This window comes from Saccostrea cucullata, unplaced genomic scaffold (assembly GCF_032062105.1).
Source record: "Saccostrea cucullata isolate Sc308-1 unplaced genomic scaffold, CSIRO_AGI_Scuc_v1 ctg4797, whole genome shotgun sequence".
NCBI classification, from domain to species: domain Eukaryota; kingdom Metazoa; phylum Mollusca; class Bivalvia; order Ostreida; family Ostreidae; genus Saccostrea; species Saccostrea cuccullata.
Genome location: NW_026932676.1, coordinates 1 through 19,542, shown reverse-complemented (window position 1 = coordinate 19,542; position 19,542 = coordinate 1). Strand labels below are relative to the sequence as shown.

The 19,542-nt window shown below is 32.8% G+C and overlaps 1 protein-coding gene across 1 annotated transcript; it reads left to right on the top strand.

The window, feature by feature from the left end:
• Window positions 1-1,210: 1,210 nt before the first annotated feature.
• On the top strand, window positions 1,211-9,621 carry LOC134235767 (uncharacterized; the record flags this gene model as incomplete). Its single annotated transcript, XM_062717914.1, has 5 exons — window positions 1,211-1,403; window positions 3,474-3,581; window positions 3,672-3,738; window positions 4,597-4,784; window positions 9,563-9,621. Coding segments are annotated over exons 1-5 (615 nt in total), but the record flags the coding sequence as incomplete, so codon positions are not given.
• Between the last annotated feature and the right edge of the window lie 9,921 nt (window positions 9,622-19,542).

The following is a 19,542-nucleotide window of genomic DNA, read 5'->3' as shown; positions in this document are numbered from 1 at the left end:
GTGACTTCTTGTCTCCCTTATTGTGTATATGTACAAAATTAGGTGATCCCTGGTCTCCCAAACTGTAAACAGTATAAGTTGACTTCTGGCCTCTCTATTAATATACAATATAATGTGATCACTAGATGTACAACTATGTGATATCTGGTGCTACTATTGAAATACAATATAAGTGCCCTCTGGATTCCCTATTGATGTACAATATACCTGTAAGTAATCTCTGGTCTCTAAATTGATGTACTATAAAAAGCTACCTCTGGTTTCCCTATTGATGCACAATATAAGGCAAAATCTAGTCTCCGTATGAATAAGACACACGATTACCATTGGTCACACATTGGGGAAATCCCATGACTTGCACACTTCTATCTCCTAATTAATATACAATATCTGATGGTCATTGATATCTGATTGTATCATTCCATACGAGTCGCCCGCGTGGCGCGGAGGTTAAAGCGTCTGCTCTAGAGTCGCGAATTAAGGAGTCAATCCTTACGTCGCGGGTTCGAATTCCACTGTGGGACGTGAAGACCGGTCTTTCGGATGAAACCGTGTAAACCGAGGCCCCGTGTCGCAGTAGGTGCTGGCACGAAAAAGATCCCTCACTGCTTAAAGGCGCGTAGGACAAAATTTGTAGCCCTCCACCTGCAAGTGGTGGCGTCTCCATATGAGTGAAACATTCTCGAGAGGGACGTTTAACAACATTCAATCAATCAATCAATAAATAAATCAATCAATCAATCACTCCATAAGCATTTTGCTCAAGGCAGTTTGAAAAAATAACTTTGATGTTTCAAGGGATGGTCCCTCCAAGGCATATATCTCATCTCTGGAATTAAGGGATCTGTGCTTTACTTAATGTTTTCATGTCCTTTAATGCTTTTATAGGATTTTGTTTAAATCTCTGTTTGGTATATCAACCGTTTTATTTCATTGTTCATAATATGTTTGTAGTTGAAAATCAGTAAATTTGAAAAGAAATTCATGATATTGAAATTATATTTGGATTTAAATTTATTCTCATTTATTATGTTTATATCTACTACTAATATTCTTTTAAGAAATACTGTGTGTAAATATAGTACACGATGCTACTGTTTGAATTCAGATATGCTTTTGTGAGTATTTTTAGTTAATGATTTTTTTATTAAATGAAGCTGATAACCTTAAACGTAACAAACTGAATCCATGTTCTCATATTATTCTAGATATGACATACCGAGGGTTTGGGTACGTGGTGGATTCCTGTCCTACCAATAAGACAGAGTTTATCTCAGCTGCTACCAGACTGAACTGCAGTGAGGACAAGTATGGACGTAATCAGTATACATGTGTCCCTAACGAAGTCATATCAGCTCTTGTAGAATTCTGTTACAGCAAAATTGTCGGGATTTATCAAAAGGGTAAGGAGAAGTATTTGTAATATTGACTGCACGGTGTTGCGACAACATGGTACAACATCTTAAGTTTAATTCTCAAACCTGATTTTTTTTAAACGTTGTTAGAAATACATCAACACTTTCATAGAAAGTTTTTTTAGATTCAAAAATACTTAATTGTATACATGTATATGACAAATAAAATTAAAACACCATGACTTATCAAAATTGCATATTGATAGAAAGCTGCACTACGGGACGAACAGACTGCTGAGAATCCCAAATTTTACTGATAATGTTTGATAATTACTGATACAGTGCTGTCCTTGCTGATAATAACTGATATTTACTGTTATTATTACTGTTGTTGCTGATCAGTTTACCAGTTTATTAACATCTCTTTCGTTGTTATTTTAACAACATACAGATCATACATATTATTATAACATATATACATATATGCGTGAGCATTACATATAACATATATACAAATTGTGCTTATTATTATAATCAAATATATTCATATAATAATTCACAATGATGTTAACCTGGAGGTCTGACTCTCTCGTTTACAATTTTAATAAATGAACAAAGTTTACTTAATAGCCCAATATTTTTCGAAGAAAACAATTCACTAAACTTTATAACATTTGGTCTTGATAAATAATGTTTCGGAATATACAATATATAACTTTTCACATGATAATATATAGTGAAATTCGTCCCCAAGATCATTTTTACATAAAAAAACATATTCTATTAATTCTTTCAGTACCTTCCCATCTTCCTGTTTCAATTGGTAATTTATGGTTTGCTGTTCTAAATCTAGCTAAAATTTGTTTCTTATATATACTTAAGCCTCTATCTACATAAAATTGGCATCCAAAGTGTAAATTTGTAAATAGATTATATGTCGCACATTTTGAAGAATCATTACAGGTTGAATTCCAATTTTGTTGGAACTGATATAGTAGTTTTTGTTTCAAACTTTTAATAAGCCAAGTTCTATTAAATAAATGATTCTGATTCCAAATATTACTATATCCACAATTGTCTAAAATTGATTTCGAATTCTTTTACCATTTAGATTCATGTCCATTATCAAATTTTGCACGAAGTAATTTATACATTAAAAAAAAATATTTTGATTGTTTACTATTTAAAATTTTTGACCAGTATGCACAAATTCTAGTTTTAATATTTATAATTAAAACAGAAAACACTGTGAAAACAGTACTATGAATAAAACTTTTCTAACCTGCAAGAAACATATCTAATCCCGAATTTTTTCCCATCCACTGAGAATTATTTCTTATTATTGATATATAAACATCACTGACCTACCTACCCTATTTTAGAGTCTGAATAAATGAAGTTTACTTTTTAAAAGATGGTCTTATGTTCCTTTTATTAATAACAGAAAATTATTATAAATTATCTCTTCAGTAATATATACAATAATTAATCCATTCATCTAGATTAACTAGCTTACAGATAAATCATACTATTTTCATAGATTTGGAGAAAACATTTGCCTAATCATGCTAATATACGCTGAAGATTTCATTTAATTGATTGTCAGCATTTTGACAACTGAGTATCGTAGTAAGGAAGTGAGATCAATGTTTAATATCTGTTATTCGTAGAACATTTAAAAAGTAATAGGGAAATGTTGTCATGATTATTCAAATAAAAGAAGGAAATAATTGAAAGTTTTTATAGCCCTTAATTCTGTTTTAGCTCCTTCCCACCTTAAAAAAAAGTGGCCACAGTACTTATCAGTAAATCTCAGCAACGACAGTACCTCAACAGTATTTATCAGTATTTATCAGACTCAACAGTAGAGACGACAGTTATTATCAGCATTTCTCAGCAAGAACTAAAATTACCAGCAACAACAGAAATAATAACTGTAAATATCAGTAATTATCAGCAAGAACAGCACCGTATCAGTAATTATAAAACATTATCAGTAAAATTTGGGATTCTCAGCACTTTTGTCGTCCAGTAGTGCTGAAAGGTACTTGAATGAAATCTTTACTGTGATAATTGAAATACTCTATCATATACATCCATTTATTCTTTTAAAATAAGGACATTGCTTGGTGACGTTCGGGAATGGAGCCTTAGATCAAATAAGTTGTCGTCAATTTAAATACGGTTGTCCAGAAGAAAATTTCCGAGGAACTGGTGTATATAAATGTTTGTATTTTAGTTGTTTTTTAAAGGAAATTTGCAAATATAAATCTTTATCATTCAGAAATACGATTTTCGTTTTTTTTTTTGGTATAGTTTCGGCATGCAGTAGAATCAACAAGGAAAAACAGTGTTATTTGGCAGATCCATCATGTTCAGACACGTAAGCTTTCAATTTGATCTGACTTTTTTTTTCATGGTCAAAGTAATGTCTACAACACGTTCCTGGAGACAATATATAATTAAATGGTGCCTGTTTTGGAGGGTAACATTTGAAATTGACACCCCAAGGAAAACCATTGTCAACCGACGCATCAGCGGAGGTTGACAATGGTTTTCCAAGGGGTGTCAATTTCAAATGTTTTCCTCCAAAACAGGCACCATTTATTTTATTATAACGAATGTCTTATTGATTTAGAACGTCAGCAACAAAAAAAGTCGATCGTCTTTACGTTCATGTATAGAAAGCTTTCACACTCACGGGTTCACGAATCTCCTTACTGTTTGTTTGATACTCGAATTAGAGTCATTTATTATATAAAGTTTCGTTATTTCTGGATCGCAAGCATGTTTTCTACACTCGCAAGCATGTATCGTCTGTCGTTTGGTGTCGCGCAACTGACGTTTTGAGAATTCTACGGTTAACCGTACGCGCATAATTTCCACGCATGTGGCATTACCGTTGTGCTACCCGTTGTCACGTGTGTTGCTAAGGCTCAGGGAAATCTAACGGATTGTTAACTGCGTCTAAACCAATCAGATTTTAGTATTTAACATGAAAGTATATAATATTAAATATTATACATATTAAATATTATACTTGCCAATTAGAGTTATTCAATCTTGATTTGAAAGAAAAAAAAATTCAATAAATGTTTAAATACTTAAAATACGAGTGCTCGCAGAATTAGGCGATAACGGATTGATTATTTTTACATTGAAACATACTTTTCGATACCTGTAATAAGCAAATATAAAATTGTGTTAATTATAGGACAAAATCCAATGCTTTCTATTTAAGTACAACCAATGCCACGATGAAAATGTTGACCACAGAGACCAGTAATACAGATCTGGAATCAAACGATGTAAAGATAATAATTGGAACTTTCCTCTCTCTACTACTTCTTCTACTGTTCCTCGTTTTTGCCATAATATTCTGGAAAAGAAAGAATTTAAGAAGATATCAGAGCGTTGAATTGGAAGAAAGTACGTTGTGAATAGCTCAAATATTAATTTCAATTTGTGGTTAATATTTTTTTTTAGAGTTTTCTATTTTGTTTATAATTATACTTTTACGAATTTTCACACGATTGAGTCCAAAGAAAAAAATCGAAGAGGAAAAATATATGAAACATTTTGTTCCAAAGTATACACTTTTTTTTTTACTTTTTGCGCATTATTTATTATCCTCATTTACATCTGAAAGCTTTATTGACCTTTTCTAGCTGATTATCCATTGTACTTTTTTCGTTCATCTGTCTGTCTGTAGTTCTTTTGCATTTTCGAATTGTTACCAAGAACCTTTTAGATTATTATAATCAAAAGTACGACAAAAGGTCATTTGAATTGTTAGAATGAAGGAAAAAGGCTCTTTGAAACAGCAAATATTCAAGGAAATGCAAAAATATGTTATCTAAAAAACTTTTAAAGAACGACTTAATTGGAAAAGCTGTAAAATTATGAGGAGGAGCCTTCCTGAGAAAGAGGACAATCGGAAAGAGAAGTTTTACATTGAAATACTAGTATATGGGAACAAATCTTCTCTAGAACCACTGGACTCGAACAACTTAAACTTAAAAGAAGCTTTCTGAGCTAGTACGAATTTCAAATTGTTCATTTAATTCCATCTTCCTAGTTGAAGAATGTGTCACACTAGGAAATCAAATTTCATCTTTAAATTTATTTATACAGAGAAAAATGACACAAAACTCAATATAGAATTTATACTTATTTATTGTGGCGGGTATTGGCCGTGGCACAATACAAAATTGTGGGACGCCATTTCAATTGGGCAAACCCACCAAATTCAAACATCAACAATGTGTGTTTCTTTTTTCTAACCGTCCCGGGTTAACCGAGGAGGGTCAGCACACATACAAACTGTTCAAATCAATCAATCTATAAGTCATAGGCCTGTCTCAAATTTTAAATGTAAGCATATCAACTTATTTTATCAAATTTTGTATATCATATATCATTAATATCTCAGACTTCATAGATCAACATTTTTCATATTTCAAACCTGTACGATGAAGTACAGTTCTAAAATTAGTCCGAAAAATCTGACGTTTTCTTGGCGTTTTACGATTTTGATATTTTACATGCCAGGAAAACGTCAGAACCGGCGCCATTACGAAAACTGGGAAATCGAGTTGATTTTAGATACTTGCGAACTGAATTAAATTAAATAAGTCAAAAGTTATCAATAGTACAGTACTTAAAGAACTTACCAATATAGTTTTAATGGTTCCTTTATGAAACAAATAATCCGTTGAAAAAGGTTTTATCACATACACTATCAAGATTTGTCTTCATTTCGTGCATTTTAAAATCTTGCATGTCCTGTTACGAAATGTGGAGTGATATTTTCTTTTCATCGATATTGGTGAGTACTAGAGGCATTGTGCTTTTGATAAATTCTTATTTCAGCATTTAAGTCGGTTCACAAGTATTAAAAATCAACTCCAGTTGAAGACAGCGAAATTTCCAGTTTTCGTAATGGCGCCGGTTCTCACGTTTTAAAATATCAAAATCGTAAAAACGCCAGGAAAACGTAAAATACTTCGGACTATTCTAAAGTATATATTATTGTCACCAAGAGTAAGCATATATAAGCTTAGTTTACACTAGCATTAGCATTTCAACAAAGTTACAGTTTATTACAAGTTTCACACAAACATTCAGTTATCAGTTGACTTGGTGTGAAAGGAAAATACGGAAGTGAGATACTGTAATCTGGACATTTTATTTTTCAACGACGGAAGTTTGTTAATGAAAAAGGTGTCGTCAATTGGCCTTCAATGTCTTATTTATTCAAAATCGTAATTTATTTTAAAACAATTAAGGGCTCTAAAAGACTTTCGGTATTGAAATGGTTTGTTACTCAGCAGAAAAATATCCATTTTGACCTTAGGTTTGATTTGGTAAGCATTTCATTAGCATATAAAACCATAGATGCTGGGGGCACCTCAGGGGTATGTAATTGGTCCCTTCTTGTTTTAGTTATATTTAAATGAAATAGCTGAAGATATATCTTGTAATATTCTACTGTTTGCTGATGATACTCCTTTGTTTGCTATTATAGACAATGATATCAATACTCCAACAATGTCCCTTACTCAAGATTTTGAAAAGATAAGAAATTGGTCCAAAGCTTGGGCCATAGATTTTAATAGTGAAAAAAATGTTGAATGCTGACTTTACTAGAAAACACATAAGTTATTCTTATATTCAGTTTATTTATGGAGGTGATTATATAAAACAATCAAATAGTAATGTTTGTATAGGATAACAATTTCAAGCAGATTGTTCTTGGAATAATCATATATTTAATAGATATGAAAAGGCATGCATATATAATTTAGAATACAAATAGGTAACTGAAACATAGTATAGCTAGAAACTCAAAAATAAAAAAATAGTTTGCCTTTATAAGACCAATTTTATAATATGCTGATGGTGTATGGAATAATTGTACCCAAAGTAGTTAAGAATTTTTTGAAAAAGTTCAGAAATAAGCTGCCAGAATTAATACTGGGTTTAAAATTAAGTCATCCGGAACTTGTTTGTATGATGTACTAGGGTGGAAACCATTATATATTTTGGAAGAGAAAAACACAAACTTCAATTGATGTATAAAATTATTAATGGTTCTGCACCTGATTATTTGTATATTTTGATCCAACCTTGTTTCCTGTTCAACATGCATATAACCTAAGGCCTGGATGTAATAACTTATGTATAACAGTCTGTAAAACAATGTCGTACTATTAAAGTTTTATTCCCTCAATCATAAAACTTTGGAACAGTCTTAGTGAAGAAGTAAAAAACTCCCCTTCGTTGCCTATCTTTAAAGCAAAGCTTATAATTTGGGGAATAACTAATAACCTTATCGGTACTTTAACTTTGGTAATAGAAAAGAAAATATCTTGCATTGTCAGTTGCGAAACAATGCTAGTAATCTTAATGATCATTTAAAAATCATGTTTTATAAGATATTCCACCTTGTCAAAAGTGTGAATTTCATACTGAAGACACTGAACATTATTTTTATCAACTGCCCATCATATAATGTTGAAAGAAACTTACTGGTAAAAAATTAAATGATATTGATGTTGTTTCTGAACTTCACACTCTGCAAAGAGGAAAATGCCAATATCCGTATCAAACAAATTATAAAATATTTTCTCATATACAATAATTTATTAAATCTTCTAAGAGACTAAATAAGGGACACTGTTACATTAAAAACTCTATTAAGGTAGGACAAAACACCCGTGGATTCTATTTTAACCCGTTTCTTAAAAATTACTGGAGGAAAAAAAAGAATATTACTATATTGACAACAATGAATGATCCCTAAAAGAAAAATAATAAGTTTTGGCATATTTTCCTTATATTTTGTGAAAAAATCAGAGAATTCTATATATTGGTCACTTGGGAGCTTACATTTTTGAATGGGTTTACGCTATCTAAGTGCAATAAACAAGCATGTAACAGTGTGTTATAAAATGCAATGCAACTTTTGTTCCATAAATAGTAGAGGGGTAATATTTGGACACATGAATAAGGAGTCTATATTCTTCATGTACTACAAAGGTCAAGGTCATATCACGAGATCAAATGTCAAATATTGTGACGTCATCTACTGAATCTTTTATTTTTTTGGCCATAGCATTTTTCTTAATAGCCAAAATATCTTAAATCACCAGTTCAATTTTCTTTATTTTTACACATTTTATTCTATGACGCATTTGAATCATTCTGTTCATTTTTTGTAAAAATTGAATGATACAGTTTCTTTTAAGAAAACTTAAAATGTCGAATATTTACATGTGAATTTTCAGTTTCTGATACAATATATATTCTATTTTACCTAATATTTTACCCAAATTTTCCAGTATCAATGTGACTTAATGATTTAAAGTAACGAAAATGTTATCTTTATTGAGAGTATTACACACATTTGCAATAGATCAATTGAAAATTCTAAAATAAGGCTCATTCTCAAGTCGAATGTCTGATCCCGCAATCTTCTTACAAGGGTCTGATAGGCCATATTTCAGACTAAGTGGGAAAAAAATGCACGGTGTAATTTCTCTCATATCATATATTAAGAGAGATTTTGTATCCAAGAACAAAATATCAAAGTTTCAGAAAAATTGAATTTGAGGAAAAAATGACCTATCTATTTGGTCCTACCTTAATTGCATGATCCCCCCCCCAAATATTTGTATTATTTTTAAACTGGAACAGTTGATAAAAATAAGTGCTCGTGAAAGTACATATCATATATAATGTATATCAATCACATTTTCACACTTAAATTGGCTAATTATTGTTATTAAAGCTACACATTTTCACTTACGTGTAGATTCCATTCTACAAGTTTTACGAACGTGTAGCAATTTTGACGTCACTTAAATTGATGACGTAATACACAGAGAATTTAGGTTATTCCCCCACTAGACGTACCCGTACACGTACACGTTTGAAATCTCAACCTCTCTAATGTCGTTGTTTCGGAAGTAACCCTATTCAATGTACAGTCATAAAAAACTGACAATGATAAACGACCAAAGAAAATCCCGGACGAACATTTCTACTTTTAAAAAATTGAAAGGAAATTATAGTGCACGATTATTAAAAATTCAGCAAATACCTGCGCCTTACTCGAGATTGCTATCCCTTAAAACTTGAAATTGAAACAGAGTAATCATAAATTTCTATTTTGCTTTCTAAATACTGGTTTAATTATTTTGTAGATCATACTGTTGATGATTACATTGTGTGGGGAACATCCTTTTCTGGTAAGGAACAGACGGTATTTTCTTTTTCAGTATAGGAAATGCCATCTAATGGGGCACGGATGCGTTTATACTTCAAAAATAATATTATAAAATGATTAATATTTCGCTATAGCATTTTTGGGTGCCCTATCATAATCAGTTTGACGTCTGTCCATCTGTGCGTCCGACCTCTGTTGTCCGGATCGGAGTATACGTCTTTCTTCTTGGTCTAATCTTGTTCATACCACTGGTCAATAGATGTCCAGTGACGCTAGGTGAAGTTTCTAGATCAAGGGCCAAGGTAAAAAATAGCTTCTCTGTTATAATTACTTGTTCCCTTAATAATTTCTGGCCTTCAACTCTTTGACCCTTGGGCTGTCTGTGACGTAATAGTAGCATTACATTTGTTTATTTTTGGTGACGTTATCCTTTTCCCCGCAATCCGCTCCTTTTAAAAGAAAGAAAAACTTCAGATTGGAGGGGAGCAAAGGCGAATTTGCAAAAAATAAATAAATTAATAAATAGAAAATTTAAAAAAAAGAAAAGAAAAAATCGAAAAGTATTTCTTTGGAATGCAATTTTAACATATTTTAAGAATCATTCTCTGTAAGCATTAAAATGGTTGGAAATTGATTTTCAGAAATTTTTCTGAATTAATTCTAAGCCCTATTAACAAAAATATTATTTAAAGTGATCAATTGGTCTTGTTTCGATGACAACCAGGTTATCTGTTTATGCACATAGGTGGTAAATACCTTTAATGATATTTCTTCCCATTAATATTCATTTAAGGTCAGACGACACGTTCCTCAAAAATATATAATTTTTCCTAAGAATTTGTCATTGAATTATAGGTACTTAAACAAGTTTCCTTACAAAAAATTAGGGTACCTTACCAGGCATTAGGCCAAGATAATATAGGGTCATATTTCTTATATAACCCTTACGGGTAATCTACTAAATGGCATATAACACAATTTTTGGTGTTCTTATATTTAAAAACATTTGAAAAACAATGTAGAAGTCAGACGAGAATGGCAAATATGAATAATGTTTGGTATAATACTAAGAGATACCAAACATATATTTGAGGAACGTGTCGTCTGACCTTAATGAAATAAATGTGATTTTTATTAGTTTTTTTCCTTCGCAGCACCGTTAAGGCCTACTATGAGACATCAACAGAAAACAGACGTACAAAAAAGAGGGATTCTTTAAATACTGAATTCATTTTAATTACGCTGTTTGATAATCACAGAACTTAAATACTTATGGAAATAGCATAGTATAACCCACTCTATACTGTATAAGTTTGGTCCCATCGATGGACAGCTGCGTGATGAATGCTTAGTTCGTATACTGAATGTACGTCATGAACAAATTTCAATATCGCAAGGGCATACCTTAGTTGAAATTAAAGATTCAAGCTATTAATCGTTTCTGCATACTTTGTCATTTCTGGAAAGTTATACTGCTTTGAATAGAAATTACGCTTTAATAGTGATTTTTTCAGGTAAATAAGCCAATGTCGAATATGTTTGACTTTTACGAAATATTTTGTGTATTTATATATTCACGCCCTCGATTTAAGGAAAGCAGCAGCACTTTTCAAGTTAAGAAAAATATCCTTTATCTATATTCGAAAAATGGTTAAGATATAATAGCGAGCGCAGCGAGCTCAATAGACTAACGTGTATGAACAGAGGAAATTCGGATTGAAATCTGTACATACGTCAGCCAAATTTCTCTGTTCCACATTCCCAGAATTCCTGCACTACCCAATGTCCTTTGCGCGAATAAATCAAAAATAGTAAAAAAATTAAAGGAACATTGTTTCTTACCGAAATCTTAACGAAATGATTTTGCCCTACCTTATTCAAAAAAATACCCCCATGCCACAACACCGGCCTTCACCTTGCCCCTCGGAAAAGATACAAATGACGTCTTCGGAAACTTACGAATTTTGACGAAGTTATGTCGGCTGCTTCCGTGAAACTCGGATAAAACAGAGCAAAAACTTACATGAAAAGAACGATTTAATGCAATCTCTTTTCCATAAAACTAGCGTTTGCGTTCTAAGTCAACAGAACTTTTTATCTCATTCTGACGTAAGACTTTCGTCACTTCTACGGTTCGGGTATTTCCGATTTTGTCGGAAACTTCCGAGAATTTTCGAATCTCGATCCCGATGCTTGGGAAATGATTTCTTTTTGTTGTTTTGTTTTATTCTTTTTGCTTTTTTTTCCTGAATGATAGACAGTACATGTGTAGGTTTATGATAGTAAATAAACTGCGCTCGCCCCAACGGTCACACCGTAAAACATATTATGTTCTACGGTGCGACCGTTGGGGCGAGCGCAGTTATTTACTATCAAAAACTTTACACAACTTTATTTTATTTCCAAAAGAATCGGGATCGAGATTCCGAACTTTCCGGAAGTTTCCGACAAAATCGGAAATACCCGAGTCGATTAAATGACGAAAGAATGACGTCAAATAAAAAGTCATGAAGACATATAACACAAACGATATTTTTGTGGCAAGGATATTGCATGAAAACGTTGTTTGTAATTATTTCAAGTAAGTTGTTGCTATGTTTTAGCCTTCAGGTTGCTATGCACCGCAAAGGATTACTGGGAGTTTGGAATTTTTTCACGCGGTGAGATGAAAATTTCTTTGAACAATGTGCAGATTTCAAACCGAATTTCCTCCGTTCGTACACGTTAGTCTATTGAGCTCGCTGCGCTCGCTATTAAGCGTATGCACTTGCAAAAAATACGATTTCATGAGGCATCTCATTTTAAATGTACGTAACCTATAGATAAAAACACGACATAATTAATAAAATACATTCTCTTGATAGTTAATGAATAATTGCACTAAACAAAGGATATAAATTGGTATTAATCGACTATTTGAGACCTGTAAACAATATTCCTTTTAATAATAAAACGTTTTTTTTTTTTTCATTGTTAAAAAATTCCTCAATCTGCCTTTCACAGCACATGAAATACGTCATTTTTACCAAAATGACGCCATGTTTATCGATATCAGTGCTTTGTTTATAACCAGCTATATTGGATATAACTAGACAGTTTTTTAATGCATTGACAAGTTTTATTGTTGTTTATTATGCTAATACATTAAAAATTGCAAATCATTTCATTTTCAGGTATTATGAGAAATACATAAAAGTAATATTTTATGTGACTTAACAGTAAACTTTTCCCGTAATATGTTTTACGGTGTGACCGTTGGGGCGAGCGCAGTTTATTTACTATCATAAACCTACACATGTACTGTCTATCATTCAGGAAAAAAAAGCAAAAAGAATAAAACAAAACAACAAAAAGAAATCATTTCCCAAGCATCGGGATCGAGATTCGAAAATTCTCGGAAGTTTCCGACAAAATCGGAAATACCCGAACCGTAGAAGTGACGAAAGTCTTACGTCAGAATGAGATAAAAAGTTCTGTTGACTTAGAACGCAAACGCTAGTTTTATGGAAAAGAGATTGCATTAAATCGTTCTTTTCATGTAAGTTTTTGCTCTGTTTTATCCGAGTTTCACGGAAGCAGCCGACATAACTTCGTCAAAATTCGTAAGTTTCCGAAGACGTCATTTGTATCTTTTCCGAGGGGCAAGGTGAAGGCCGGTGTTGTGGCATGGGGGTATTTTTTTGAATAAGGTAGGGCAAAATCATTTCGTTAAGATTTCGGTAAGAAACAATGTTCCTTTAATTTTTTTACTATTTTTGATTTATTCGCGCAAAGGACATTGGGTAGTGCAGGAATTCTGGGAATGTGGAACAGAGAAATTTGGCTGACGTATGTACAGATTTCAATCCGAATTTCCTCTGTTCATACACGTTAGTCTATTGAGCTCGCTGCGCTCGCTATAAACTAGGCCACCTTTTTCAAACCCTAACAATGCTACGTTTGAAATGATTTGTTATTTGTATTTGCTGAAAAAAAGTTGTGGAAAAAATTGAGGACCTGCCGTTAAATGCCAAATAGCATAAAAATGCTTTAGAAAAGGGGTGTTGAACATAACGATGTACACAAAAAACGCAGGCACTGGTGGTATATTCTAATGCTCTGAATTTCACCTTGAACATTTATGAAGAACATATGAAAAAACTACTATTATTTACTTTAAGAAAATAAATTGATTGTTAAGTTTGTGAAAATCTCTAAATTTACAAACATTTTTGTCAAGAGTTTTTTCCCCTTTCGGAAATCTTTTGCTTAAATCAATGAAAATGAAAGTGGAAGTACACAGCTGAAAACGAATTTGAGGAGTAAATACTGTCTTGTTTGGATATTGTGATAGGTTTTAATCAAACATGTGAAGTATTTAACATTGCCAATAGTTAAACTATTAAATGATTGTTCAGACTTTAGTTGGATAATAAAGTTGTGATGAAGAAATATACGTGCCAGGCAATAAGAAGATCACTAGGCAAGTACCAATGAAATAGTTACCACATACATTGAAAAATGCACATATTTGCATGGGCGGATACAGGATTTATGGTTGGGGCGTAGATAATTTTTTGAAGCAAGGGGTTGGGGCAGCCTTAAGGCCCCCAGTTGGTCCAAGGCAAAGTCCTGGTGGGGGCCAAGGGTCAAAGCCCCCGGGAAAAGTTCCTGGATTTTCGTGTACTTTAAGAGTTAAACCAGGCACTATAATAATGTATATTTTCATTTATTTTTGTTAAAAATAAAATATACCAAAAGAGGCACAAAAATAAATGGAATTAACATTGAAATTTAAATTTACTTCAGTAATGTTTATTAGATTTTAATTTATAGATGTTTGAAACATGAAGCATAGGTGTGTCGCCGCGTCGCAATGGAATATCACGTTTAAAAGTGTATTTTTCTTAGAATAAGATAAGACAAACACACTTAAAAGATTCTAAAAATGCTTCCGATCTCAATTTTCTAATGGACACAATTCCCGTCATTTTCTAGTCTTTAATTGAAAAATTAAACGACGGTATTGGCATTTGTAATTATACGCAATTTTTTTTTTAAATCTGTTGAATTTAACAAAGGGATTGTCGAAATGAAAAAAAAAACTGATCGACGAGTTGTAATGTACTTTTGCTTCAAAATATGGGAATCAACACAAGCGATAGTTACGTTAATTAAAACTTAGAGAACAAAGAATGTAAATAAGAGACATCTCAATAGATGATTTCAGCAACTTGGCTTGGGGCGGGTGATTGGTCAGTGAATGATGGTCAGAGGACAAGAAGACCGAAAGAAAGGAGATCGGACGGAAACGTTCAATTTTGTCTGACGTTGTTAAAAAAGACAGACGTAAAGAGTAACATGTGATTTTTAGCTCACCTGAACCGAAGGCTCAATTGAGCTTTTCTAATCAAAATTTATCCGTTGTCTGTCGTTGTCGTAGGCGTTGTTGTCGTCGTTGTCGTAAACTTTTCACATTTTATTTTTCTTCTCAAGAACAACAGGTAGTGCAGATTCTAGTTTGTTCAAATCATGAACCCCTGGGGGTTAATATTAAAGCCCCCCACCTCTGTAAACTTTCAATTCTGGTCTGATATGTGCATTTTCATAGCCGATGTCCTCAGGTGAGTGTTGTGGCCCCTGGGCCTCTTGTTCTACTTTTGTCTTATGCTACGTACTGTTAAAAATATTTTGACAGGGGGTTTAATTATGAAGGGAGTGAGTGTATAATGGTACTAATAATTCTAAAAGATTGATTGATTGATTGTATACTGTTTAACGTCCCTCTCCAGATTATCTCACTGATAAGGAGACGTCACCATTGCCGGTGAAGGGCTGCAAATTTTAGGCCTATGCTCGGCACTCAGGGCCATGGAGCAGGGAGGGATCTTTATCGTGCCACACCTGCTGTGACACGGGGCCTCGGTTTATACGGTCTCATCCGAAGGACCGCCCCATTTAGTCGCCTTTTACGACAAGCAGATGGTACTGAGGACCTATTCTAACCTTGGTCCCCACGGGGTAATTCTTAAAGAAAATGGAATTGGTGAAAGTGTTTGCGAATCACAAATAATTTTAATGAAAGGAAGGGGAAACGCTCAAAAGTATAACGTTACGTCACCATTTAGCATCTTTAAATAACATTTACACCACCATTAAGTCACCATTAAGCCATCTCAAAGTCCTTAATGGTTGCTAAAATGTAGCTTAATGGTAGCTTAATGGTTGCTTACAGGTCCTTAATGGTATAGCTTTTAGACCACCATTAAGTCACCATTAAGCAACCATTAATGCACACTTACAGGTGCCTAATGTCCAAACTCCATTAAGCTACCATTAAGCTACCATTATGCAGTCGATAATACAGTTTTTATGTGTGAAACATTATTTTTATAGTGATTTATTATCAAAATTATGAATTTCGAGTTCACACATATCTAGATAACTGTTTGGTAAAAAAGAATTGACCACGGATTTTTTCCGTTATTTCCTGATTATGACAACGAGCACATGGCGGGTGTGACCGGTCGGCAGAGGATGCTCACTTCTCCATGGCACCTGATCCCACCTCTGATGTTTCGGAGGTCCGTGTTTGCTCTGCTCTTATTTTGTATAAATTATTTGTTTAATGGATGTTGAGATTGAATACTGTTCGTAATTTCCATATCCTTTTTTTTTCTTCTATAATACGTAAGACTCGAACAAAATAATATTTTCATAGGACAGAGATAGTATTAAGGAACAATTTAATATATTCAAAAAAATGAATTTAACCATTCTGTGTTTTTATTTGTGTATAACCGTGGGTCGCTGGATTACCCGCCGATTGATTCCCGATGACCAACTTTGCCCCGCGTTATCGAGGGAGGCGCGTTGTATAATTGTAAACAAACAAGGTGAATGTAAAGGCGTGCGCTTAGTAAATAAGCATGACAATTTGGGGAAAAAAGCACAAAACACTTCAAGAACTTTATTCTAAAGAATATTAGCATCCAATGAGGCCATGATTTTTATTTAAAGTAAGTTTGTTTTATATACACACATGAGAAGCTCTCATTTACGAGCTGAGCGAAAAGAACTACCTGTACATATAAAGGTCATGCATCTAGCTCATTTTAAACAAGACTAGAACAAAATAACAATTTCATAAGATCAGTAACATGTTAAAGCACAACTTTATTATCAAAAGTCATTCGAAATATTATTCATTTTTGAGATATATAGCAAAAACTTTCAAGGGCACTAGATCCCTAATTTTAAGGGCCAGCCCCTTTTTAATGATATCAAATGAAAGCTCTTGCAATAATGCACAACTTTTATGCAATATGTCTTAACAAAATATTTTTAGTTTTCAAGAAAAAAAGGAAAATATGTGTAAATTTTCAATCTTTTAGGCGTTCTAATTTTTGACCCCTACAAAGCGCCATTTTGAATACAGAAATCGAAAAACAAAAACCGATGTGCACAACTTCAATCCATCTGTTATCTAAAACCAGTAAAATTTCTGCTCCAGCTTTTGTGGTCTCTGAACCTTTATCCGGAAACGAAAGCCTATAATTTTTCTTTTAAAGGGAAATAACTCATAAGCAGAAGTAAATTTTTAAAATGTTAGACATCATTCTGATAGAGTTTATTAACATCTATAATGTCTGAAAATTTGAGCAAAATCTATTAAAAAATGACTGAGATATGAGGCCTCAAAGTTGGCGTCTAGGAAGTAGAGGAAAAAAAAAGAATAATAATCTTTACCAACAGAATCAGTAGGTCTTCCGTTGGAAACGGAAGACCTTAATAATTGTCCTTTTACAACGAATCATGATTTTTGATTTGTTAAATGCTTGCTTTAAATCTAAATTTTGTAAAAATAATTGATCATTAAAATCTGTCAGTGTAGGTTGTGTATGTGTAGTTTACTGATAGTTAACCGAGGACGGTGGACACACCTAATTAAGGTCTATTGTCTGACCAGTGGTATACTGTACACTGTTTATCTTACCCCGTTTCCCAATGTGTATACATCTGGGGGTCGTAACATAAAGCTTGCTAAGTTTTGACTTAAGTAGGGTCGTATGTACGGTTTAAGCATAATCTTAGGACCTGACTTAGTACTACTTAAGTATGTCTTAAACCATAATATAAAACGAATTTAGCTAGGTCTAAGCTAAGTCAAACTTATGTTTAAAATATTTCATATAAGTCAACCTATGGTTTTTGATTTTATATAGATATATTGCTAAAAGTGATTCAGTTAAGGATTTAATTAATGATTTATTAAAGTTTACGTCCTTACCTATCGGTTTCAGTTATGTACGATTAGATTTCTTATTAAAGTTAAAATTATGTTATAAATTCAGAATATTTGAAAACAAATACCGCACGGTCAGAAATTATAGCGTTTTGTTGTTCATTGTAAATGTTCACGACAATTATTTTATCACCTGCTGAGGTGTTTTCAATTTACCTTTTGTAACTGTTTTGTTTTGACAAATGTTCACTTACCATGTTATTATCGCAAACAAGAAAAGATAATCGACCACCTATCTACTTAAAATTGAAACTCTAAAAAGTTGATTCAATATTGAATCCCTGCTATGTATCAGGCCACGCGTGTCAGAAGCAAAGACCGCAGAAGTTTTATGATATACTCATTTGCTAGTTAATCAAAGATACAAAAAATCGGAATATTTTTTTCGTATGTCTCCACTTATCAGCAACTCTCACTCTCTCTCTCTCTCTCTCTCTCTCTCTCTAAGTCACAGAAAATTTTAATAATAATAAGCAGAGGATTTATATGTATCTTTTAAAATGCATCATTCATTTTTTTCTCTCCCGATCAATCGTCTGGTAATATTTGTAATGTGTTTTCGCATCTGATCTGCATGTATGCACAATTATTTGAAATCATGATTTGAAAAAAAATAATAACGAAGCATTTAGGACATTGATACAGATAATTTTAACACTGATTTTCTCCGTATAGGTACAACTTTTTTGAATTTATTTTTATCACTATATTATTAATTAAATTTCTTAATATGTCTAAATTTAAAAAAAGAATTATATCAGAATTATAAAGCGTTATGCATGAAATGCTCTACCCGCTTTATCACACCATGCATAGCAGTTACTATAAAATAGAAGTTTGGGAACATATTGTTTTACTCAGTTTCTTATTATTGTTATTAGGGTCTCCGTCTTCAATGGAAGACCCTTCTATTATTCTTCGGGTTTTTTTTTACTTTTATTATTATTAAGGTCTTCCGTTTCCAACGGAAGACCTTATTGTTTTCGTTCGGTTTCTTTTTCCCTATTATTATTAAGGGCTTCCGTCTCCAACGGAAGACCTTCTTGTTTTCGTTTGGTTTCTTTTTCCCTATTATTATTAAGGTCTTTCGTCCTCACGGAAGACCTAAAAGTGATTCTATTGTTTCTTATTAAGGTCTTCCGTTTCCAACGGAAGACCTTATTGTTTTCGTTCGGTTTCTTTTCCTCTATTATTAAGGTCTTCCGTCTCCAACGGAAGACCTTCTTGTTATTCTTCGGTTTCTTTTTCCCTATTATTATTATTAGGGTCTTCCGTCTCCAACGGAAGACCCTTCTATTATTCTATTGTTTTTTTTTTCACTTTTATTAAGGTCTTCCGTCTTCAGCGGAAGACCTTATTGTTTTTCTTCGGTTTCTTTTTCACTTTTATTATTAGGGTCTTCCCGCTCTTCCGTCTTCAGCGGAAGACCCTTCTATTATTCTTCGGTTTCTTTTTCACTTTTATTAGGGTCTTTCGTCTTCAGCGGAAGACCCTTCTATTATTCTTTTGTTTCTTTTTCAATTTTCTTCTTATTATTATTATTCTTTTTTTCTGCACAAATTTTGTGCCGACGATTCCTCAGAGATTTTTCGATCGATTTGTTTCAAATTTTCAGGGTTGGTGCACAATTATCTGAAGTTAATTCCGGCTAAAGGATTTTTAGAAAATCACTT